General features: G+C 40.2%; 1 protein-coding gene across 1 annotated transcript in view; it reads right to left on the bottom strand.

Moving 5' to 3' along the window:
- The window catches only part of ppargc1b (PPARG coactivator 1 beta), a 145,523-nt gene that overhangs the window by 33,120 nt on the left and 91,595 nt on the right, over positions 1 to 20,808 (bottom strand). The window contains exon 2 of the mRNA XM_008104657.3: positions 16,574 to 16,747. Coding sequence (XP_008102864.2) covers positions 16,574 to 16,747 — 174 coding nt within the window. The remainder of the gene's footprint in view (positions 1 to 16,573; positions 16,748 to 20,808) is intronic.

Raw genomic sequence — 20,808 nt, 5'->3', positions numbered from 1 at the left:
CAAGTAGCTATACTTTTTTGTTGTGGCATAATATTCACATTTCGTTGTCAGTTGCATAATCAGATTTCATAATCAGACTAATCCCTGCCTTCCATATGACTGTGTGCTGCAATGAGAAGCAACCATCATGGCATTTAATTATTTCTTTGTCCACAGATGTAATTGTTGTACATGCAATTGCATATTCCTTTGTGGTGTGTAACTATTCATCAGTTCACTTAATGTGACTCACTGGGATTGTGGAAACAGTAAGCACATTTGCATATATATTATCAGTTGTACAAGGTGTGTTCAGAGGAAGAGGGTGTAGCACAAACAACACTGTGTATGCATGATTTAGGATCATGTCAAATCTAACCAATGATAAGAAGACACATATGAACATTTTTGAAGGTAGCACACTGCCCTGAGATTCTTCTCCCTTGCCCTGAGACCTGGAGAACTAGATCTAATTCCTTGGAGATCTGGGAGCTTTACAGGGGAAGGGGGGCAATCTAGCCTCCTAACCCCAACAGTTGCTCACTGCAGCACAAAATATTGCTAGTTAAATACAATGGGAAAATATTTTTTAGAAGAATAAATGTAGTAACATGCTAAAGTTCTTCCTAATTGGGCAACAAAAGAATGACTGATTCATGGCACGGCTGCCCAGTTATGGGAAATTGCAGCATGTTATGTTATTCCCTCTTTCTTAAAAGTAACTTTCCAAGCTCTGCAAGATAATAAAATCCTGTGTATTTTTTTTAATTCTTCGGAACTCTTGATCAGAATAGAAAGTAAAGAAAGCACAGGGGAAATAGTTTAAATTCGATGTACATCTGGTTACATCCTCCCTCTTACTGACTTAAGACTGTTACTGGAAACAATTTCCATGGCATCAACATATTGCTTTGACATTCCACACTCTCATTTGGAATGGGCACTGCACACCAACAATAAAAATGGCACAATTCCTCTGATTCAACGTATGGAGTCATGGGAATTATAGTTTTACAAGCCCCTGGTGCTTCACCAAATTACAAATCCCAAGATTCCATAGTACTGAGCCACTGCAGTTAAAAGTGCTGTCAAACTGCATTAATTCTACAATGTAGATACACCCTTAATTTCTGCTTTTTACCTTGCAAATTGTTAAGGTGTCTGTCACCTCACCCTTTATGGCCATCTGTCAGAGCTACTTTGATTGTGCTTTTCCAGCATACCAGGGGGTTGGACTAGATGGCCCATGTGGTCTCTTACAACCCTATTCTATGATTCTATGTAAAGGAGAGGGGAACACACTCCTTGGACAAGGCCACACTGTTAATCTACTTCAGATTCACAAGTGACCACTCCAAGATGCTCAACACACATTACATTCCTGAGCCATTTGCATGTTCTTGAGATAATTGTTATAATGTGTTTGGCTTTCCAGTGCAACATGAGTACCTCTGCCTTGTCTGACTGAGCTCTGAACAATACTGCATATGTCTGTCATCATTCAGAGCTCCTGCAAAAATTGCCACCTGTGTGTTGTGACCAGGGACATCTTTCTGACCCACATTTCCCTGAATGACTTTTTCCAGGGGGGCAGAAAAGGACATTTAGTGCTTGCCAAAGCCTTTGAAGGCCTGTTTGCACTCATGTATGCTGGCAATCTATGCTGCAAAATTCATAACTTTAAATGTTATGGATCAATGCTATGGAATCATGTGTTTTGTAGTTTTACAAGATCTTGAGCCTTCTCTTCTGAAGAGTGCTGGTATGTTGCCAAACTAGAACTCCAATGATTCTATAACATTGAGCCATGGCTGTTAAATCTACAGTGTAGATGCACTTAGTGACATAGAAGTATAGCTGTATCTAAAGAGCTCCAACCACAGAAAGGTTTGCAGTAATCCTCAAAATATAGAAAAATGGATTCAGTCATCCTCACAAAATGTCCTCTCTTTTTTCTGCTTTGACTAAATTTTCTGTGTTACACATGTTTCTTTCGCCTGTCCTCTGGACATCTTGTCCTCAGCTGTGGATAGCTTGAATATCATTCAAAAAGGTGTGAGGTGCTTTAGCAGATTCACCCATCCATGAACATTATTTCTAGAACGAATTGATTTATTTAGCAATGGCAATCATCCAGTTTCATGGAGATCTGATCTGATTTGGAGGCAAGTTTTATTTCTTCATGAATTGAAAACTTTGTCCCTATATGTGAATTTCTGTTTCACAAACAGAGCTAATGTTGGAAGGATTATACTGGAAGTATGATTTAGTATCAATGAAATAAAGCTACAAATTCACTGTTTAAAGACTGTCAGCCCTTTGACATTTTCCATCATTGCTGATTCTCTCCTCTTTTGTAGCCCAGTGTTACGCATGTGTCTTTGGAAGTACATTCAACTGATTCAGGCCAAGTATACATAGGATCACAGCCTTAGATATACTTCAACCAAGACAGATGACATCCTGAATAATGACTGTCACTTTAATTAGTATAATAATCAACAAAGGTTACAATGCTAAACACACTAAGCCCCATTAAACTCAGTGGGATTTATTTCTAATTAAGCATACTCAAGATCACAGTACATAGCTTTGATCTCAGAATAAAATTTATTCTACAATTAATTGGTTGGGCTGAAATTTTCATATAAACTCAGTGTACACTGAAAGGATTGTGGTGTAGTCTTTGTTCTCCTAAAGTTGATGGAAAAACAGAAACTTTAGAATGGTCTTTCCTTTCAGTTTGTACTAAAACTTAATTTTAACTTGCAAACTTTTAATCCAAACCACTCTCTATCAATAAAATCTAGAGTTGCCTAAATTGCTCACTTAGAATTTGCTTAATGTTAATGCTTTAAAATCCCTCTTCTATTCCATGAGTTATGCATCACTCTTCCGACCAATGTTCAAATGTCTGCACAGGACTCAGTACTGGATGAGGTGTATCTACAATCTTTTACATCAAAAGTTTCCTCAATGTAGGTTTTAATGTCATGACTTAAATCTGTGTGAAAGGTACCCTCTTGTATGGTTACTTTCTTAGGGATAACTCCACTGTAAAGATTATGGTGGAACATTACCCAGGCTCCATATACATAAAAGAAAAGTAAATGTGAATCAGAGATCCAACAAAGAGAGAGGGTGGAGTATGACTGCAGGGAAACTTCTCACACATCTTGAGAAAAATATGCACATAACACTTTTGACATCATATAATTACCCTGTAGAGATCTTACAGAGCTGGAAGCCAGAAAATGTTCATGCCTTATCAGATGAACCCAAACCACACAATCTCACAGCTCAGCAGATTAATCCACACCATCCCGAAGACTGTGTGCTGCAACGAGGGACAACTAGCAATGTATCGACAAAATTTACAGCACAGTTTGCAAAACACCTCTCATGACAACTCACAATCAAATCATGTCATTACTGTAATTGCCTTAGGCTCGTTGCAACCCAATTTGAATTTCTAGGAAACCAAACGGAAGGTGTCCAATCCATTTCAAATCTATCAGGTTCATGTATGTATTAAGGACTGAAATGCGTTCTGTTTATACAAATTGATAAACCTATTTTCTAAATGGTACTGATGCTGGGTTGTTGTATGTCTTTCGGGCTGTGTGGCCATGTTCCAGAAGTATTCTCTCCTGACGTTTTGCCCACATCTATGGAGAGAATACTTCTGGAACATGGCCACACAGCCCGAAAGACATACAACAACCCTGTGATCCTGGCCATGAAAGCCTTCGACAACACATTGGTGCTGATGCTGTTACCTGAACCGTATGGTATACTACTATTTCTGGGAATCAAATAAGAAGATAACGAAGAACGCTATTTGTATTGTATTAATCTTGAAAAATTAGTTATGGTATACTAACTGAATTGTGGTCACATAGAATTCAACTCTTGATACTTTATTTCAATATTAATTTGCTGCATTGACCTCTCAGCATCTGAAGGTATGAAGCAATATAGGTATAATAGCAAACTTTGCCTTTAGGCATGAATAGAAACATATCAACCAGCTGCTTTACAACTCAATCAAGAGATAAAAGTGGGATATTATTATTATTATTATTATTATTATTATTATTATTATTAGGTGTGCATGAAGCAATAACAATAACAATAACCATTAAAAAAGAACCACATCCTTTTAATGACCATTTATATTATGTCCCTGAAAAGTCCCAGGACCTGGTTATATGAATGTATTTATTTATTTATTATTTAACTTCTACCCCACTCTTCTCACCCCGAAGGGACTCAAAGTGGCTTGCAGTTTGGCCACTGCAGTGCCACATTACAAAACACAGTGTATAAATAGATCATATTAAACAATAACAACAAAAACATATAAATACAATAAAACTTTGAAAACTTGAAAACATAACCTGCCATGGCCATCCTTCATGTTGCTGTGTTCATGTCAGTTCTGTATTGCACTATCACTCTATTCCCCAAACGCCTAGTTCCAGAGCCAGGACTTATCTTTTCCCCCTGAAAACCAGGAGGGAGGGAGTTCCATAACAGAGGGACCACCACTGAGAAAGTCCTGACTCTTGACCCCACCAGTCGCACTTGTGAAGAAGGTGAAGAAGGTGGGGCCAAGAGCAGGGCCTCCCTGGTGGATCTTAACAACCTAGCTGGTTCATAGGGAGAGATACGTTTGGACAGGTAAGTTGGGCTGGAACCGTTTGAAGCAAGGGTTTGGGGAATTTAGTTATCACTCCAAACAGATCATGGAGAGATGCCAGACAGGGCCAAATTATCACAACTGATATTCCAGGATCCTCATGGAAAAATAGAGATTTGGAGCAAATCTACTTAACTCCAAAGTGGGGGAGGGGATTAACTCCATTGCATCACATGATACACTGAACTATTCCAGGTTAATGTGGCATTGAACTACATCAAGAAAAGGCACATTTTTCCAGAGGTTTCCAGAGACTAGAGCAAACCTGAAGTTTCGGCCCATATAAACAGTTGAGCAAATTCCAATATGGAACAGGCTTCAACTATTTACATCCCCATCCTATATTTTCTGAGCCTGGGGACAGAGGATGGTACATATTGTCCCTTTCATTTCAGAGGTGGCCATCACTCAGCAATCGGAGTGACCTTGGCTGGAGCACAAGAGTGATCAGAGAAAGGAGGGGAAAGGAGGGGTGATTCCCCCTTGCTCCTATGTCACTCTGGCACCCTGGCTTATGTCACTCCAGTCAGTGAGCGAAGGCTACCAGCTATTTTGCAGCTGGTGGTCATAGCTATGATGGGAACAGGAGAGGGGTGGTAAGAGTGCCAAACCAAGATCGGTGCCACTGAACAATCAGGACTCCTTCCCACTACAGCAGCAGCTTGGGGACTAGCCCTATGGACTTTCCTGGGACTGATCTGGAGTTCCACATCCTATGTCAGCCCCAGGGTAAGGTGTCTGTGTAGATGTGGCCTCGGTTTTTCCTCTTCTCTAATCAATTTTTAAATCTGTCAAGTTCCCCATTGCTGGCTGGAGGACAACTAAGCATGCCTGATGGTTACACCTGCTCAAAACTTGCAGAACATTTCCTTAGCTCAGAAACCACTATGCAGGGCAAAATAGGAGACATTGAATACAAGACATTAGGAAGCTTTCCTTGTATTCCACATGGCATGTAGTAGCAGTTTTCTGTCACAGATATTAGGCAATGTAAGTCTTGGTGGTAAAGGATTGGCCCTTGCAGTATAATGAGTTGTCAGAAAAGCTGGTATTTTAGCCTAGATATCACCATTGATGGACATTCCTCAAAGTACATGGTACTTTAAAGCATGTTGCATTGATTGAAATCATCAAGGCAACATTTAAAAATCTACTTTTGAATAACTGATTCATATCCATGTTGCTTTAAATATTTGGGTTGCAACTTTAAACCAAAATCACAATCAAGCACAGAAAATCCAGCACCGATCAGGACCCTAATGTGGAAGGTAGGGAAGTTTGAAGATTTTGTTCCTCACATCAGTAAAATAATCTCTTCACACACATGGCTCACTTGACACAAATATAAACTGTACATGTACAGATCCAATCCAAATGGTGCCATAGCAAGTAAAGGGCAAGGATCAAGGATTACAGCCCCCATCCACAGGCTAGACACATGATACAATTTGGGTCAAGACAGAGAAAGAGAGTTGCCAGAGATGTTTTAGTCTGAAATTTAGTTAGGTATGTATGAAGTAAAAAAATGCACTGGTGGCACAGAAGAGAAGATCTCAAATCCTGGTTGGTTCGATATAACTTCCCCCAAACAAACACACACATACTCCAACACTTTACAGAAAGGTTTCATGGGCAGTCATGGTACAGCCCTCCATACCACTGCTTCTTAAACTGTAGGTCCCAACCCAAAATGGGGTCCCCTTAGCTCAATGTTGGGGTCCTAAAAATTTGCAACAATAAATGTTTTCAGAATATCATCTAGTGGCTGTTTTAGACAAGCTGTCGTGCAGTGTTTATAGTAGAATCTGCAGAAGATGCTTAAGCTGGAATTCATAAAAAGGAAAATCAGTCTGCTTAGCAAATCTTCCAAATGCTGATTTGTTATTAGTAAATGTTTTATTTTTATATCTACTTTATATATCTATATACCTGGGGTCATGTAAACATTTTTCTGGTTGAAAGGGGCCATGAGTGGAAAGGTTTGGGAAGCACTGCTCCACACAACTACTTTGCCTCAGAATGCAAATGCAGGAAAGTTTGCTTTCTGGTCTTCTCCCTGAGGTGCTAATGTTGCACAGGGCCATGTTGATGTGGGATTGCTTCCAAGCAAATGATCCTTTGCATATGGGCTCTGATGTGACATGGTCACAGGAAGGTCTTAATCACATGCTAGCCCAAACATTTGCATTGGCTCTTGGAGACCTAGCAGCGTACTTGGCTTTAAAGAAACCAAGAGCTCCCACTGGCTCTGAACTCTTATTTGGATTTTTCAAGAGTTGTCATTAACCCCAAGTATTCATGTCCGTTCTGTTAAAAGTTATCATGGCAGCATCCAGGAAGAAGGCACCAAGGGGGCTGTATTCTCTGGGCAAATTTTATTTTCCTTCTGATATTGGCAAGAGATCTCCACACACAGGACATCAGCAGGATTCATCACACTCTGCTCATTCCTGAAAGTCCTGTCTTTTACATTTCTGCTCTGTTTATCTTTTCCTCAGGAAGTTCAGTGGAAACTATGCATCCAACCACGACAACCTGTCAGTCATTCTGGACCTTTTACAAGAACAGCACAAAACTGGGAGGCAACGGTATGTCTGTGGAGAAGGGACTCTTCAAACATTTGTAATGAGTGGATGATTCCACTACAAAATGCAGCCTGGTTCCAGCAACCTGAAATCTAAGCTGAGTCTTATATTGAAAAAGAACGGGTCTGAAAAAGTTTTTTTCCATTATGCTGCTAAATGTATTGCTCATTCTGAAATAACAAAAATGGAAAAGGAGGGTCAGCAGCAGGGAAGATGTTCATTTTACTGCTTGTTTATCATCCATTAGCCCAAATGCAAGCTCTTATCCCATGGTGTTAGTTCATGTTTCTCTTCTCAATTACTCCTGGGAAACACTTCAAAGAGCTTCCTGTGCAGCTATTCCTCAACCTTTGATATAAACTTTCGCAGGAATCAGAATACAAAAGAATGGGCTCTTCGTTTCATACAGGAACTGAGCAGCAAAAATATTAGCTTTTTTTTTTACAAATAATAATAATAATAATAATAATAATAATAATAATAATAATAATATGGGAAAACGGAAACTGAAATCCAGTCTCTGACCAACACTGTTCGAATTTTTAATACTGATATCAGCATGGAGTTTGGTTTGGACAAATGTTCGACAGTGGCATTGAAGAAGGGAAAAATCATTGAAAGTGAGGGCATAAATATGCCTAATGGCCAAACAATAAAGTGTCACCAGCCAGAGGCCTATAAATATCTGGGCATATTACAGCTGGACAACATCAAGCATGAACATGTGAAGACTGTGGTCAGTAAAGAATACACACAAAGGGTCAGAAAAATTCTCAAAAGCAAGCTCAATGGAGGCAACACCATCAAGACCATAAACACCTGGGCCATACCTGTCATACGATATACTGCTGACATTATAAATTGGACACAGGCGGAACTGGACAATTTGGACAGAAAAACAAGAAAACTCATGACCATTCATCATTCACTGCACCCTCGCAGTGATGTTGACCAGCTATATCTGCCTAGAAGATCAGGGGGCAGAGGACTCTTACAAGTAAAACAAGCAGTCAAAGAAGAAGAACATGCCCTGGCAGAATATGTAAAGCAAAGTGAAGAACCTGCTTTGATTGAAGTCAAAAGTCAGAAACTCCTCAAAGCACAGCAGACAAAAAACCAGTACAAGAAAACCACACTACAAACTAGAGCTGACAGCTGGCACAACAAAACATTGCATGGAAAGTTCCTTGACAAAATTGAAGGAAAAGCTGGTAACGAGAAGACCTGGCTATGGCTCACGAATGGGACTCTGAAGAAGGAGACAGACATCACACCAGACATCACAGTTGTGGAAAAGAAAAAGGTTTGGATCATTGATGTTGCCATCCCAGGTAACAGTCGCATTGACGAAAAACAACAGGAAAAACTCAGCCGCTATCAGGACTCAAGACTGAACTTCAAAGACTCTTGCAGAAACCAGTGCAGGTGGTCCCGGTGGTGATGGGCACACTGGGTGCCGTGCCAAAAGATCTCAGCCGGCATTGGAAACAATAGACATTGACAAAATTACGATCTGTCAACTGCAAAAGGCCACCCTACTGGGATCTGCACGCATCATCCGAAAATACATCACACAGTCCTAGACACTTGGGAAGTGTTCGACTTGTGATTTTGTGATATGAAATCCAGCATATCTATCTTGTTTGTTGTGTCATACAATGTCGTTGTGTCAATAATAATATAATAACTGACTATCCTTGTCTAATATTCAGGCTGTTAGTGAGCCAACTTGGGGGGGGGGGAGAATATTCCAGAAAATAGTTCCTTTTAAAATAAAAAATGATCTTCTCTTGGAAGAAGAACAGTACAGTTCATATGCTAGAAGCTTCTCTTCCAAAGTTAGATTTTAAGACAGCAAACCTACTGATCACCATATTAATAGTCCTCCTCAGGTGAGATCATGTTCTATTTAAATTATAAAAGTCATGTTCAACTTTACATCTGCATATATCTATCAGCACACACACACACACACACTTTTCCCAAAAATTGAAAATAAAATTCTGTTATTAGCCTTAGCAAGGATTATTGCAGAGTTGCACTGGAGCAGTGATTCTCAAAGTGTGCTCCACGGAGCTCTTAAGAACTCCGTGTAGCACAGTCAGGGGCTCCACTGGGCCCCCGCACCTCCCCCCCCCCCCGCTCTCACCTGGCTAGGAAGCATGTGGCCTACTGGGCCTCACTGCCGCCACAGCCTTTGGAGTGTCCTTCTGGCTGCCGTGGCCTTTGGGGCCTTGTTCATCCTGGCCACAGCCGGCATGGCCCTTGCGGCCTTCTTCTGGCCGGTGCAGCCTACGGGGTCTCCTCCTCGCCACTGCCGCCGCCATAGCCTACAAGGCCTCCCTGCTACCCTTATCTTTCTCTCTTCTCCTCCTCCTCTTCCTGCTCCTTTGAGATCCAGGTACTCCTCAGAGCTCAGCGTGTGGCGGGGGCCCTGAGAGGGGGTAGGGGGTGGTTTTGCTCCTGCCAATGCCTGCACCAGGCAAGAGGAATCTGCACCATGATTGCTACGGGCACCAAATGGTGGATCCCAGGGTCTGCCCACTCGCCTTCCTTCAGTCTTGCCTCCCTTCAATCCTTCCTCCTTCCTTTCATTCCCGCTTCAATCCTTCCTCTCTTCCTTTATTCCTCCAAGGTGGAGAATGAGGAAGAGGAGGAGGAGGAGGACCAAGGCTTTAAGATCCAGGCAGGTCTATGCAAGGCACTCCCAGCGGCCCTCAGCTCCCTTCTCCTCAGTGACAGCAGCTCCATGAAGCTACGGGCGCCAAAAGGCGCATCCCAGGGCCCAGAGATGCCTCTTCTCTCTGGTCTGCAAGGAGGGAGGGAGGGAAGAGAGGAGGGAAGAAGGAAGGGAGGAAGATGCATATTATTATGAAAAATTATGGATGGCCATCTGCTGGCGTGCTTTGATTGCACTTTTGCTGCATGGCAGAAAGGGGTTGGATGGGATGGTCCCTGGGGTTTTCCACTGAAATACTATTAAGTTTATGTTGGTTAAAATAGTTTTTCATTTTAAATATTATACTGTTCTTTCTTTTTTCTTTTGCACTACAAATGATATACATGAAGTTTGCATAGGAATTTGTTCATGTGTTTTTCAATTAGTTCACACAAACACTCTCCACCCATTTGCCACTGGCCCAGCCCATCTGTCAAATTTTAAAATGCAATCCAGCCCTTGTGCCCAAAAGTTTCTTGGGGCTCCACAATAAACTTTTCCTTCAAAAAGGGATCAGCAGCTTTAAAGGTTTGAGAACCCCTGCATTGAAGGAACCAGAAATGCCTAGACAAGTCACATTTTGTTGAATGTGAATAAGAAAAACTGTGAATTTAAACTGTATTTAAAAGAGATAAAAACATTTAAATAAATTAAATGTTATTCAAAAGTACATAGATAAACTATTTAAAATATGGTTAAAAGTACACCACATTCAAAACACCCTTCCATCTCATTTAAATACCAAAGGCCCATCTAAAGATTCCTGCTGTCATAACATACAAAACGGAGAGAATAATCTAACTGCACTTCCCACTAAGAGGTTTACCTCCCATGTATTCTCCAAACATTTCTGTGATGATAGTGGGACTAAGACCACCAAAAGATCTTAATACATAGACACATATAGGGATACATGGTTCTTAAGATATTTTGGACCTAAAGCTCTGTCAACGTTTAAAGATCACAATCAGCATTTTGAATTATGCCCATAGGCAGACTGGTAGCCAGTGAATTTTATGAAAACGTGTGTCTGCTTTTTTTAGTGATGTATAAATGTCCTCAAATGACAGACATACCTGTCAGTGGGAAGATGAGGTCAAGAGCAAAATGCTCATCTGTTGTTAGCCTAATAAGCAAGTTTTACCTGCAGGTTTGTAATAAGATTAGGAAGGGATTGGGCAGGTATTGCCATGTGACCTGACCTACTGGGTATTGAGAAAACTACTAATATTTGACTTTTACCATATTCATGGTCTAGTACTTAAATGGGAGTCTGCCAGTGAATACTGGGTGTTGTATGCTATATTTCAGAGGAAGGAACAAGCAAAACTATCCCTGAGTATTCCTTGCTTAAGAAAACCCTATGAAATTCATGTGACTTGAAGGCACGTGAACACACGTGCATGCATTGTATTTGCATTAAATTTGTGTAAACACATATTTTTCATAACATACCATGTTTTTATACAAATACAATCTTCACCAACCCCCCCCCCCCCCAACCAAATACAGATACAAAATCATCAGAATGCACAAACTTCTCATAATCTTTCCCTGCAGAAAGTTAATGTATTGCATTTTTTGTTCTCGGGCAAGGATAGAAAAAGCTCCCTTTCATGCATCAGATCACACCAGGTTTTCAGCTACTTCAGCCAATATAGAACACAATTCTTTCCTTTCTTACTTGCTTTTCTGTTGCTGGTCAGTTTAAGATTACCTGGTTCGTGGCACTGCAGATGCTTGAAACAACCTACTTAACTGCAACCCAGCAGTAGCCATAAAGGTTCCAACTGCCTCATATCTTGCAGTTACATTGTGTAGAGATGACAAATTTCTGGGAATTTTGAAATCATGGGAGGTTTTCTAGAAAACAGTGATTTTTTTTTTGAGAGGGGGGGAATTAAATGTTACACTCACATCTTTTACAGCTTGAAAATCCACCTCTTTATGAACAGAAAATGTAGTGTATACATACTGTGATACAATTACACAATTTTGGTTGCAATAAATTGTCATGTTTGGTATATTAAAAATGCAGCTAGATTGAATTCCACTTAAACATGTTTTGTTTTGTTTGTTTGTTGCAAATGGCACTGCAAGATACTGAACTATATGGTATCTCTTTGGTTTTGCATTTTTGCCACTCTATAAAAGAAGCGTCAACCTTGGTATAACAGAGATCATTATTTTGTCTCCTCCTGTTTTCCATAATGTCAAACAGACATAAAGCATTCAGTACCATAAAAAGAATTGAGAAAGGGATTAAGACCAAGATGATCAGATACAACAGATTGTTTTGCATAAAAGTCATCCTGTTATAGAACATTTAGAAAAGAAACTAAAGAAATAAATATATGAGCACCTTATTTTATGAGTCCTTTTAAAATAAAATGTCCCAAAATCTATTTTTATTTCTTTTTCAACTCTCTGTGCCCCCCCTTTTTTTGTGTAGGGAATCAGAAAAAAAAACCCTGTATCTTTTTGTTCTTTCTGAAGCCTTTTAGATAAATTGTTAGAATGGAAGCTGATTTTAAAAACAAACTTGAACCATAAGATCTACCCTCTTAGGTCATGTCCTCTCATATCTCAATGAAAAAGAATGAAAAGGGATTAGTGCTAGTGACAGAAACCAGTAAAGAGTGGAGTAGAATACTAAGAATAACAAGATTGTAAAATATTTACTGCAATTTGTATAAAAACTGAGATTTCTTTGTAAAAGAGAAATTCTCTCATGGCAGCCTTGTTGCTAAGCCTCTAAATTTTTAGTTACTTTCTTGTTAGTCATAAGAAGAGCCCTGCTGAGGATTAAAAAGCAACCTCATGAAACATTTTGCTGGCTGAAAAGGAAGCCGGCTGCCAGAGGAGAAGGAAAGCCCTGTTTTTAAGCTTCACCAGCCTGCTTGGCTTTTGCGCTGGCCACAGAGAAAGGGACATCCCTCTTTTGCCAGCCCTTTCTTCACACTTGCTTGATGAGACTTCCACGCTCATGCCTGCACTGCACTGGATAGTGGTTAACACAAGGTTGGACCTGGGACAGAGTTTTTGGCTGTTATCCTAAACCTAATACAGGGAAATTAAAGTGCTGCATATCATGGCAAGAAAGTGGGCCGAGAAGACAGCAGTAGTTACATCACGGGGCATGAGTGGAGACACACTGGCAGTTAACTCGGGTTAAGAAGGGGAGAGGTGCAGCTAATAACAATTCATGGCATGTCCAGAAAATGGGAACACTCAGCCTATCACGAGTACAGTGCACCCTGATGAGAGACAAGACAGTTTAGTTCTGTCTAAGTGCGTAAAGGCAAGAGAAACACAGAAGAGAGGGAAGAGATATGGGATGTGGAAAAAGAATCCTGTCACCTCCTCCCCCAGTAAGGCATGTGGTTTTAAAATCTTCCCTGCTGGCTCATCGCTCCATGCCTCTCAGCTCGGTGATTTGTATAATGGGACCGCGTATATTTAGAGAGCACGAGCAATGCACACCGAGAAAGAGCCACAGCTATAAATATCCATGTATACAGAGAGGTAGAGGTGGTGCCGAAGCTGCAATGTCAGATAAAAAGAAGCTTTCTGCGTAGTGGGAAATTAACATTTTTAGGTCACGTCACTTTGCGGTGCTCCCCATGAGTTTCCTGCCCCCTTGCCATGCGCCATGCCATTCGGCTTCATTGCTTCCTATGTACTAGTGAACAATCTTTCAGGTTTGGGTGGTGGAGACCAAGCTGGATGTGTAAGGCATCATCCTGCCATTTCTTTTCAATAATAGATTACAGGAGGCTAGGCTAGGCTGCCTTCTCCTATTCTTCCACCTGCTCATTAGCTTTACTACACTTGCTCCATTTAGAAACCAAGTGCAAATTAATGGAGCACTAATCATCTGCTGAAGAGATATTAATAGCTTGGACCTCCTCCCCACCACAGACACCTTTCCTCAGCTTTCCCATGCTGTTCCAGAAAGGAGAAAGAAATGAGAAATTAATGGGTTTTGGGCTAAGACTGTACAGAATGTCCCAGGCTTGTGCATCCATTGCAAGGGGCTTAGAATCAAAACAGGAATTGGCTGGAGGGACTAAGGAAGAGAATTATGGTTTTGCCTTTCACATCCTGAACTTCTCAGCATGTGTGTGTGAGAGAGAAAAGGGATAAAATCTAACTGGAAGAATCCCAGAAAAAACACTTCATTTACTTTACCATTTTCCTCCCTCATCAATGTGCATTTCAGGGGCCAATGTAAACAAAATTATGCATACAATATAATATAAAAAATCCATTCTATCCTTTCTATATAAATAAACCATTGTCAAATGAAAATAAAATAAAATCAGTCTCAGCAAGTTGCCAACAAGTGCACAAGCAGAATGACCTACAGTCAAATTTGAAATGTTGTGACACTAGAAGCTTTTTAACTTGTGGCACCTAAAACCATACAACGTTGGTGTCAGTCACATCACTTGTAGAAAAAGCATTTGAGAGGGTGCTACCACCATTGAAAATTGCCTCTCTTTTGGGTCTTCATGATGCACTTTTCTTATGGATTACAACGGGAAAGGAGTCTCTCGTGATGTTCTTAATCTGTGGGCAGAATTGTATGGTAGGAGGTGTACATACTTATGAAATTAGCAGTACCTTAAATTTATTCCAGGAACTAATTGGATAGTAATGTAACTCTTCCAGAAATTATGTTAACACAGTTATAATGTTGCACTAACAGAAGCTTCCAAATGGTCTTCATGGGCAGTCCTCCATATAATGAAGGACAGTAATCCAGTTATCAGGTTCTTTTATACAGATGGGAACAAACATTTATTTGAATGCATGCTAATAAAAATTCCTTAATACAAGGGCTCAGTCTCTCTGCTTGAGAGTTTTTGTTGTCCTTATTATTATTATTTTATTGTGATATATATATATATATATATATATATATATATATATATATATATATTCAGTTATCCATTGAGATCAGGGGATTGATATCTGTAGATGGGCAATCCAAGTCTAACAAACAACACAGCTGATGAATCAGCTGAAACATGAGGAAAACACTGAAAGGAATCAGGAACTCTAGTGACAATTTTGGATCTCAAAGTAGTCCCAGGTTACACATTTGTTTTTGAGGAAGGGGGAGAATGCAATCCCATGCAGAACTGACTGTATACCAGTGATACTTGGCATCTTCATCTTTAGCATCCAATTTCTGTCAGTCCTCATCTGATCTATTACCCTCCAGATAGAAAGTTAACAACTCCATAGGCTTCCCTGATCATGACAACACTGCAAAACTGAGCTGGCATCTCATTCCAAAATCTCCAGGAACTTTGTATAGATATAAAAGAGGACAGAGCAGAAGACAGAACTTCATAGGCTACTAGAATTCCCCTCAAAGCTCCTGTCTGAAATTTAAGACAGGAATTTGAGTCTGAAGGCATGACTAGGTCACTGTAACCTCAGCATTACTATATCACTGTAACTTCAGCATCAACCCAGAGAGCCAGCCTAACAACACAGCATGGTTGGTTGTATGGAAAGCCACTAGGAGATCAAGGAGAATTAACACTTCTGTCTTTCTCTTGAAAGATGACTAGGTTGCTTCAGTATTAAACCTACTCCAAATCCAGACTGAAACAGGCCTAGATAATCCTGTTCCACTGAAAACCACCTGGAGTTGGCTCACCACCCCTTGAAAATGTTGCCTTAAAACATTGACTGATGAGTTCTTAAGGAGAATGTTACCTAATTCAGCTTTCAGTATAAGGCATTCTCCTATGTTCATATCAACATTTGGCACCAAACATAGGAAGCAAGGAAACCCTGCAATAGCCTCAGATTCCAAAAGTTGTCTGGAAAATAATGTTCCAAAAGATAGATGACCATGTGCTTTTACTTTAAACTGAGGATAGGCAACTCCAGATGGCCCATAACCATTTCCCACCATGGCCTTCATGAATCCTTTTTGATAAAATGGAATATGGCTGGAATGTCACATTTGATTCCTCCAAAAAGATTTGTGTGTGTGTTTGGAGGCACAGTTTGTGCAGTGAGTTTTGTTATCTGGGGGATGTTGGCAGCCTGATTGTAATGTGGGTTTTTCAATGGGTCAATGGTTTGAAAACTATCAACAGATGGCCTTGGGATCTGTCTGTAGGCTGCATGACTACAATCTTTGCTTTAGACTAAGAGTGAGACATCATTTCTTTGCTTTGTCTAAGGAAGAGCAGTGTTTTACATATTGAGCAGATTCTAATAGTTTTCTTCCACACATATGTAATGGAAGCCTTTTTTAAAATGTTGCCTCCAAAACTCTTGAAAGCAGGAGACTATATTTCTAGTTGCTCCTAGTGTTTTCAATTCAAAATAGTGTTTTTGATTCAAACATTAATCCTGCTACAGGTAGCTGTTATTTTTCTGAAAAGGAATAAAGTCACATCACATGTGTCTACTCCCCCTTTGAGACCATGTTTCTTTCCTCAAGTAGACCACCCTAAAAATGATATTGGCCCCAAAGCTAAGGGGAAGACACCTGTGAGAAAAGGGTATCCTTGAGAACCAACTTTACAAAGTAACAGGAAAGTCCGCAGTGCCAAATACCTGAAAAAGCTCTGAGTCATCTGTGCTGTACTGGCTGGACTCTGTTTCGGAGCGCCCACAGTCCCACTGCAACTCACTAAAGCAATTCGTTGAATCAAAGTCACTGGCATCCAACTGGGACAAATCAATCTCTGGGAAGTCAGAATAAAGGTGCTCCTCACCAGACACTTCATGCTGTAGAGAAAAAAAAAGATGAGGTTGTGAGTGCAGCCATTTTAGGAGCTGCAAATCCTTTGATACTTGTGACTGAATAAAGGCACACATGCCTTTATGGGATATAGCCCAGACATGGATGTCTTTGGGTACCAAATGTTACCCAACACATTTAATGTAAGAGTTAGAAGCCTAAACAGTGACCTCTTCCCTAGAGCAAAGTAGACGCTATATTGTTTCTGTATGCCAAGACTTCAACCTTCCCAAATCAAACATTTTCACATTTGTTTATTTCAGAATTTTTAACCTGCTCTTCAGTTTCTCCAGAGCAACTTTGAAAACAAAATACAATCAGTACAAATAAAAAGAACAAAAGCAAAACTAAAATGAATTAAAGCAACAGATATGACTGAATCTGATTCTCAGCTGCCAAGAAAGTACAACTGATAACAGTGTAATTTATAATCTAAATATAAAGATGTATATCATGAGGCCTTCCAGATATCGTTGGACTACAACTCCCAACAGTCTCAGCCTCATTGAGAAATGCAATCTAAGAATGGCAGCCACATGATTCCCACTCCTAATCTAAAGAAATAGACGGAATGCAGTCGAGTTTATATATTCAGATGGCAGCATTTAGATACTTTAGGATCAGTTGGGAAGCTATGTGTCAACCTTTTAATGCCAGATGTACAAAATGCGATTCTTATTTAGTAATCTATTTAGTTTATTTAGTAACCTATTTTGTTAGATCAGTGGTTCTTAACCTGTGGGTTGCAGCCAAGCAGTGGGCCACGAGAACGAAAATCCAGTCCACGAACCTCCTTCCTCTTTATTTATTTATTTTATTTGTTCCTTTCCACGGAGCTGACCATTGCATTGGCTAGACCACATCAGCTCTAGATTATTAAATATGTTTTTTTGTAAGCGAGCAGATGGCGACATATGGCATATGTTCTGTATCAGAAACTAGATCAGATGTGGTCTATCTAATGCAATTTTCTGAATCCGCATCCCAAATGACCAAATTGAATCTAAAGTTGACCAAAAACTGATTCGTAACTCTTTTGGTACTAATGTTGGAGAGTGGGCCCTAGCCAAGTGGGCCCTGGTCAAAGTGGGCCCTGGTCAAAAAAAGGTTGGAAACCACTGCGTTAAACCTATTGTCATCAAAAGTAGTGAGGTTTCGGTAATATTTGGAAAAGATTTGAATTTTAGGGAACCTAATTTGTTTGCTGCCAGGAATAAAATGACATAAAATTAATTGGAATTAAAACTGGCTTGGCAGATCTTTTACTTTTAGGAAAATCTGGATTTTTGAAAGTATAATATTCACTTTTGTAGAAGATATGTTGAAAGATAGCAGTGTTCTGAACTGGGGTTTTTCACTTGTCTTCTAAGCCATCAAACGAACAATGTTAGGCTAGTAAATTTTTTCCTTCCCGTTACCAAACAAAACTCTAGAATAAAACGATCTCTTTCCACTAAATATTTCTATTCAGCATTTAACATTTTCATTTGGGAATGGTATTCTGTAATTGGCCTGCTTTCACAAGTAAGCTTTGGGTTTTGTATTTCCTGTATACATGCAATAATATCCTATTATGCGAGTTCAAAGATTTGGATTTCTATGCTCTTGAAAATATCACTCCCACTGTTTTCCAGTGTGAGGGAGAATAGGCTCCCGGTAGGACTGACCTAGTGTTTTGTTTCCCTGTGGCAAAAGAAAGGGGTGGGAAACGGGAGGAAAAATACAGAGGAAAAGACTGATAATGTGCATCTTTTAAATCCATTATCTCTTCTTAGCAACAGGAAGATACCAGTGCACCACCAATTAATTTAGATTAAATGTTTTAATTTCTAGTCTCAGTTTTTAAAATTAAAAATGGCTAAGTCCAGTAGCATATTTATAAATTAACCATAATTTAAAGTGTTTTGTTTCTTCATAGAATCAAAGAGTTGGAACAGACCATAAGGGCCATCCAGTCCAACTCCCTGTCATGCACAACACACAACCAAAGCTGAGGCTGGCACCTTTTTGATAGGCCACCAAAAAGAAATTGATTAGATGAAAAACAGAGGCCCTACTAAAAAAAACACCTTTCTCAAAACACATTTCTTCTGGGCAAGCAGTTGCTCTCCCAGAAGACTGCAGCTGAGGGAGAAGAGGCAGAGTTGTACCAACGACCAGCTTCATCGTGATTTCTTCTCTTCCAGTTGTTTCCAGCTGCTTAGTATCAACATAACTATGTCATTTAAAGATCATTTGCTGTTTTACCCTCCCTTTCCCACTCATCAGCAAAAGATGAGGGACACCAGCTTGGTAAAGGTTAGAGAAGTGGTGGGCAAATGTACTGGATTTAGGGGAGCACTTTCCCCCTTTCTATGAAACCTTTCAAAATTGCTTCCCCCAAAAGAATCAACAACCTTGGACAAACATCTACAATTCAGGGAACCTTCCACACTACACAACAATAGCACTACAGTTCCACTTTAACTGTCATGGCTGCATCCTGTGGAATACAAAACTGTAGTTTGGTCAGAAGCACCAGAGGAGCTCCCTAGCTGAGAATTCTAAATACTCCTTCATAAACTATAAATCCCAGGATTCCATAAAATCCTGGTATGGCAACAAAAGTCAATTTATATAATGTAGCAGTGCTCCCGATTTTAAAAATGCTTTTTAAATATTAAATAATGCAAGGGGGGGGGTGAAATAAAAATTGAAGTTTTGCTCTCATAGAATTTTGGAATATGCTATTTATTCTTTAGGGAGGAAGAAGGGGAAGTCTGAGTAGTTTGGAAAAATTGTGATTTTTAATATATCCCTGAAGGTTGCATGTTTCCATAGGTTTGGCCTTGGCCCCCACCATCCCCAGGGGCACAGATGCTCTCCTTAGGTGAGGGCAAGCTCTGAGGCTCACACACCTCATGCCCTGCCAGAGCAGCTGCATGGATTCTTAAGCTATTCCAGCCTCTGGTGACGTAATGCAGACATCCAGAGATTATCCTACTGCCCTGATAGTCATCAATTAGGAAGAGGCTTAGAGGGTACACCAGACAGTCACGAATCTCATCAGGCTCTAGAAAGAGCCCTGCATGCATTTGGTGGCCTTTTTTTGGCCCAATAGACAAACTAGCTTCCCTTCCCCTTACCCCACACTCTATAGCAGTATTTGTTTAACCTTTCTTCCCCTTCCTAGGCCTTCTACATCCAGCTTCATCCATCATCTAAACTTAGCCCTGCCACATTTGTGGCATCAAAAAAAGCAGACCTTTCCAGCATAGCTATTTCCAAATACCCGTTGACAATCTCTCCTTATAGAAACAAGTTTCTCCAGACACCAATTCAATAACGGCTCTAACAATGCATTGTATTCTTCCCCTGCTCCTCAAACCCAGCCAAAATGTGAGCATAATAGAGCAGAATCAATGGCTGGCGCATGTAAGGCAATCTAAGCTCTAAGAACAGAGCTAAAAATATCCAGTCAATCACACAGAGCAGCTGAGACCCGGCCCCATTTCCAAGGCGTACGCAATTGCATTAAACTCCCCATAAGGATAGTGAGAGCAAGTGACCGGGAAGGACACGGTAGTGCTGCACTGCACCATTATGGCTAAGCCTACCAAAGGTCACAGGCATCCTGGAAGTGCTGCCTTCAGGCGTCCAGATGGAATATAGCGTGGACAGGGACAAAAACAGTTTAACACTAAGTCAAGGTTTGCTTAGACCAAGGCTTACGGGCAACTCCTGCCACTTGATGATGGTGGTTTCTACAAATTTTACCTGGTATGGGGTAACATCCCCTTCCTAACATCAAGCATTTTGTTAGCCATTATTAATCTGAAGGCTAAAATTTGTCACAGTGATTTTTAAAATTTTAATGCTCATCTTTCAACATTTGTTCTTTCTTGTAATCAAGGCAAGTTGTGTAAGGTTATCCCCTGTCATTCTTCAAATAATCCTGTAAAGTACATTAAATGGATTGAATTCAAAGGCATAGTTATTTAGTCTGGAAAATCAAGATGCAAAGAGATCTTGCAGCACCATAGGGCAGCACTGATAATTAAGTGTGGCA

This window comes from Anolis carolinensis, chromosome 2, assembly GCF_035594765.1.
Source record: "Anolis carolinensis isolate JA03-04 chromosome 2, rAnoCar3.1.pri, whole genome shotgun sequence".
Lineage (NCBI taxonomy): Eukaryota > Metazoa > Chordata > Lepidosauria > Squamata > Dactyloidae > Anolis > Anolis carolinensis.
This window is presented reverse-complemented; position numbering and strand designations above follow the sequence as displayed.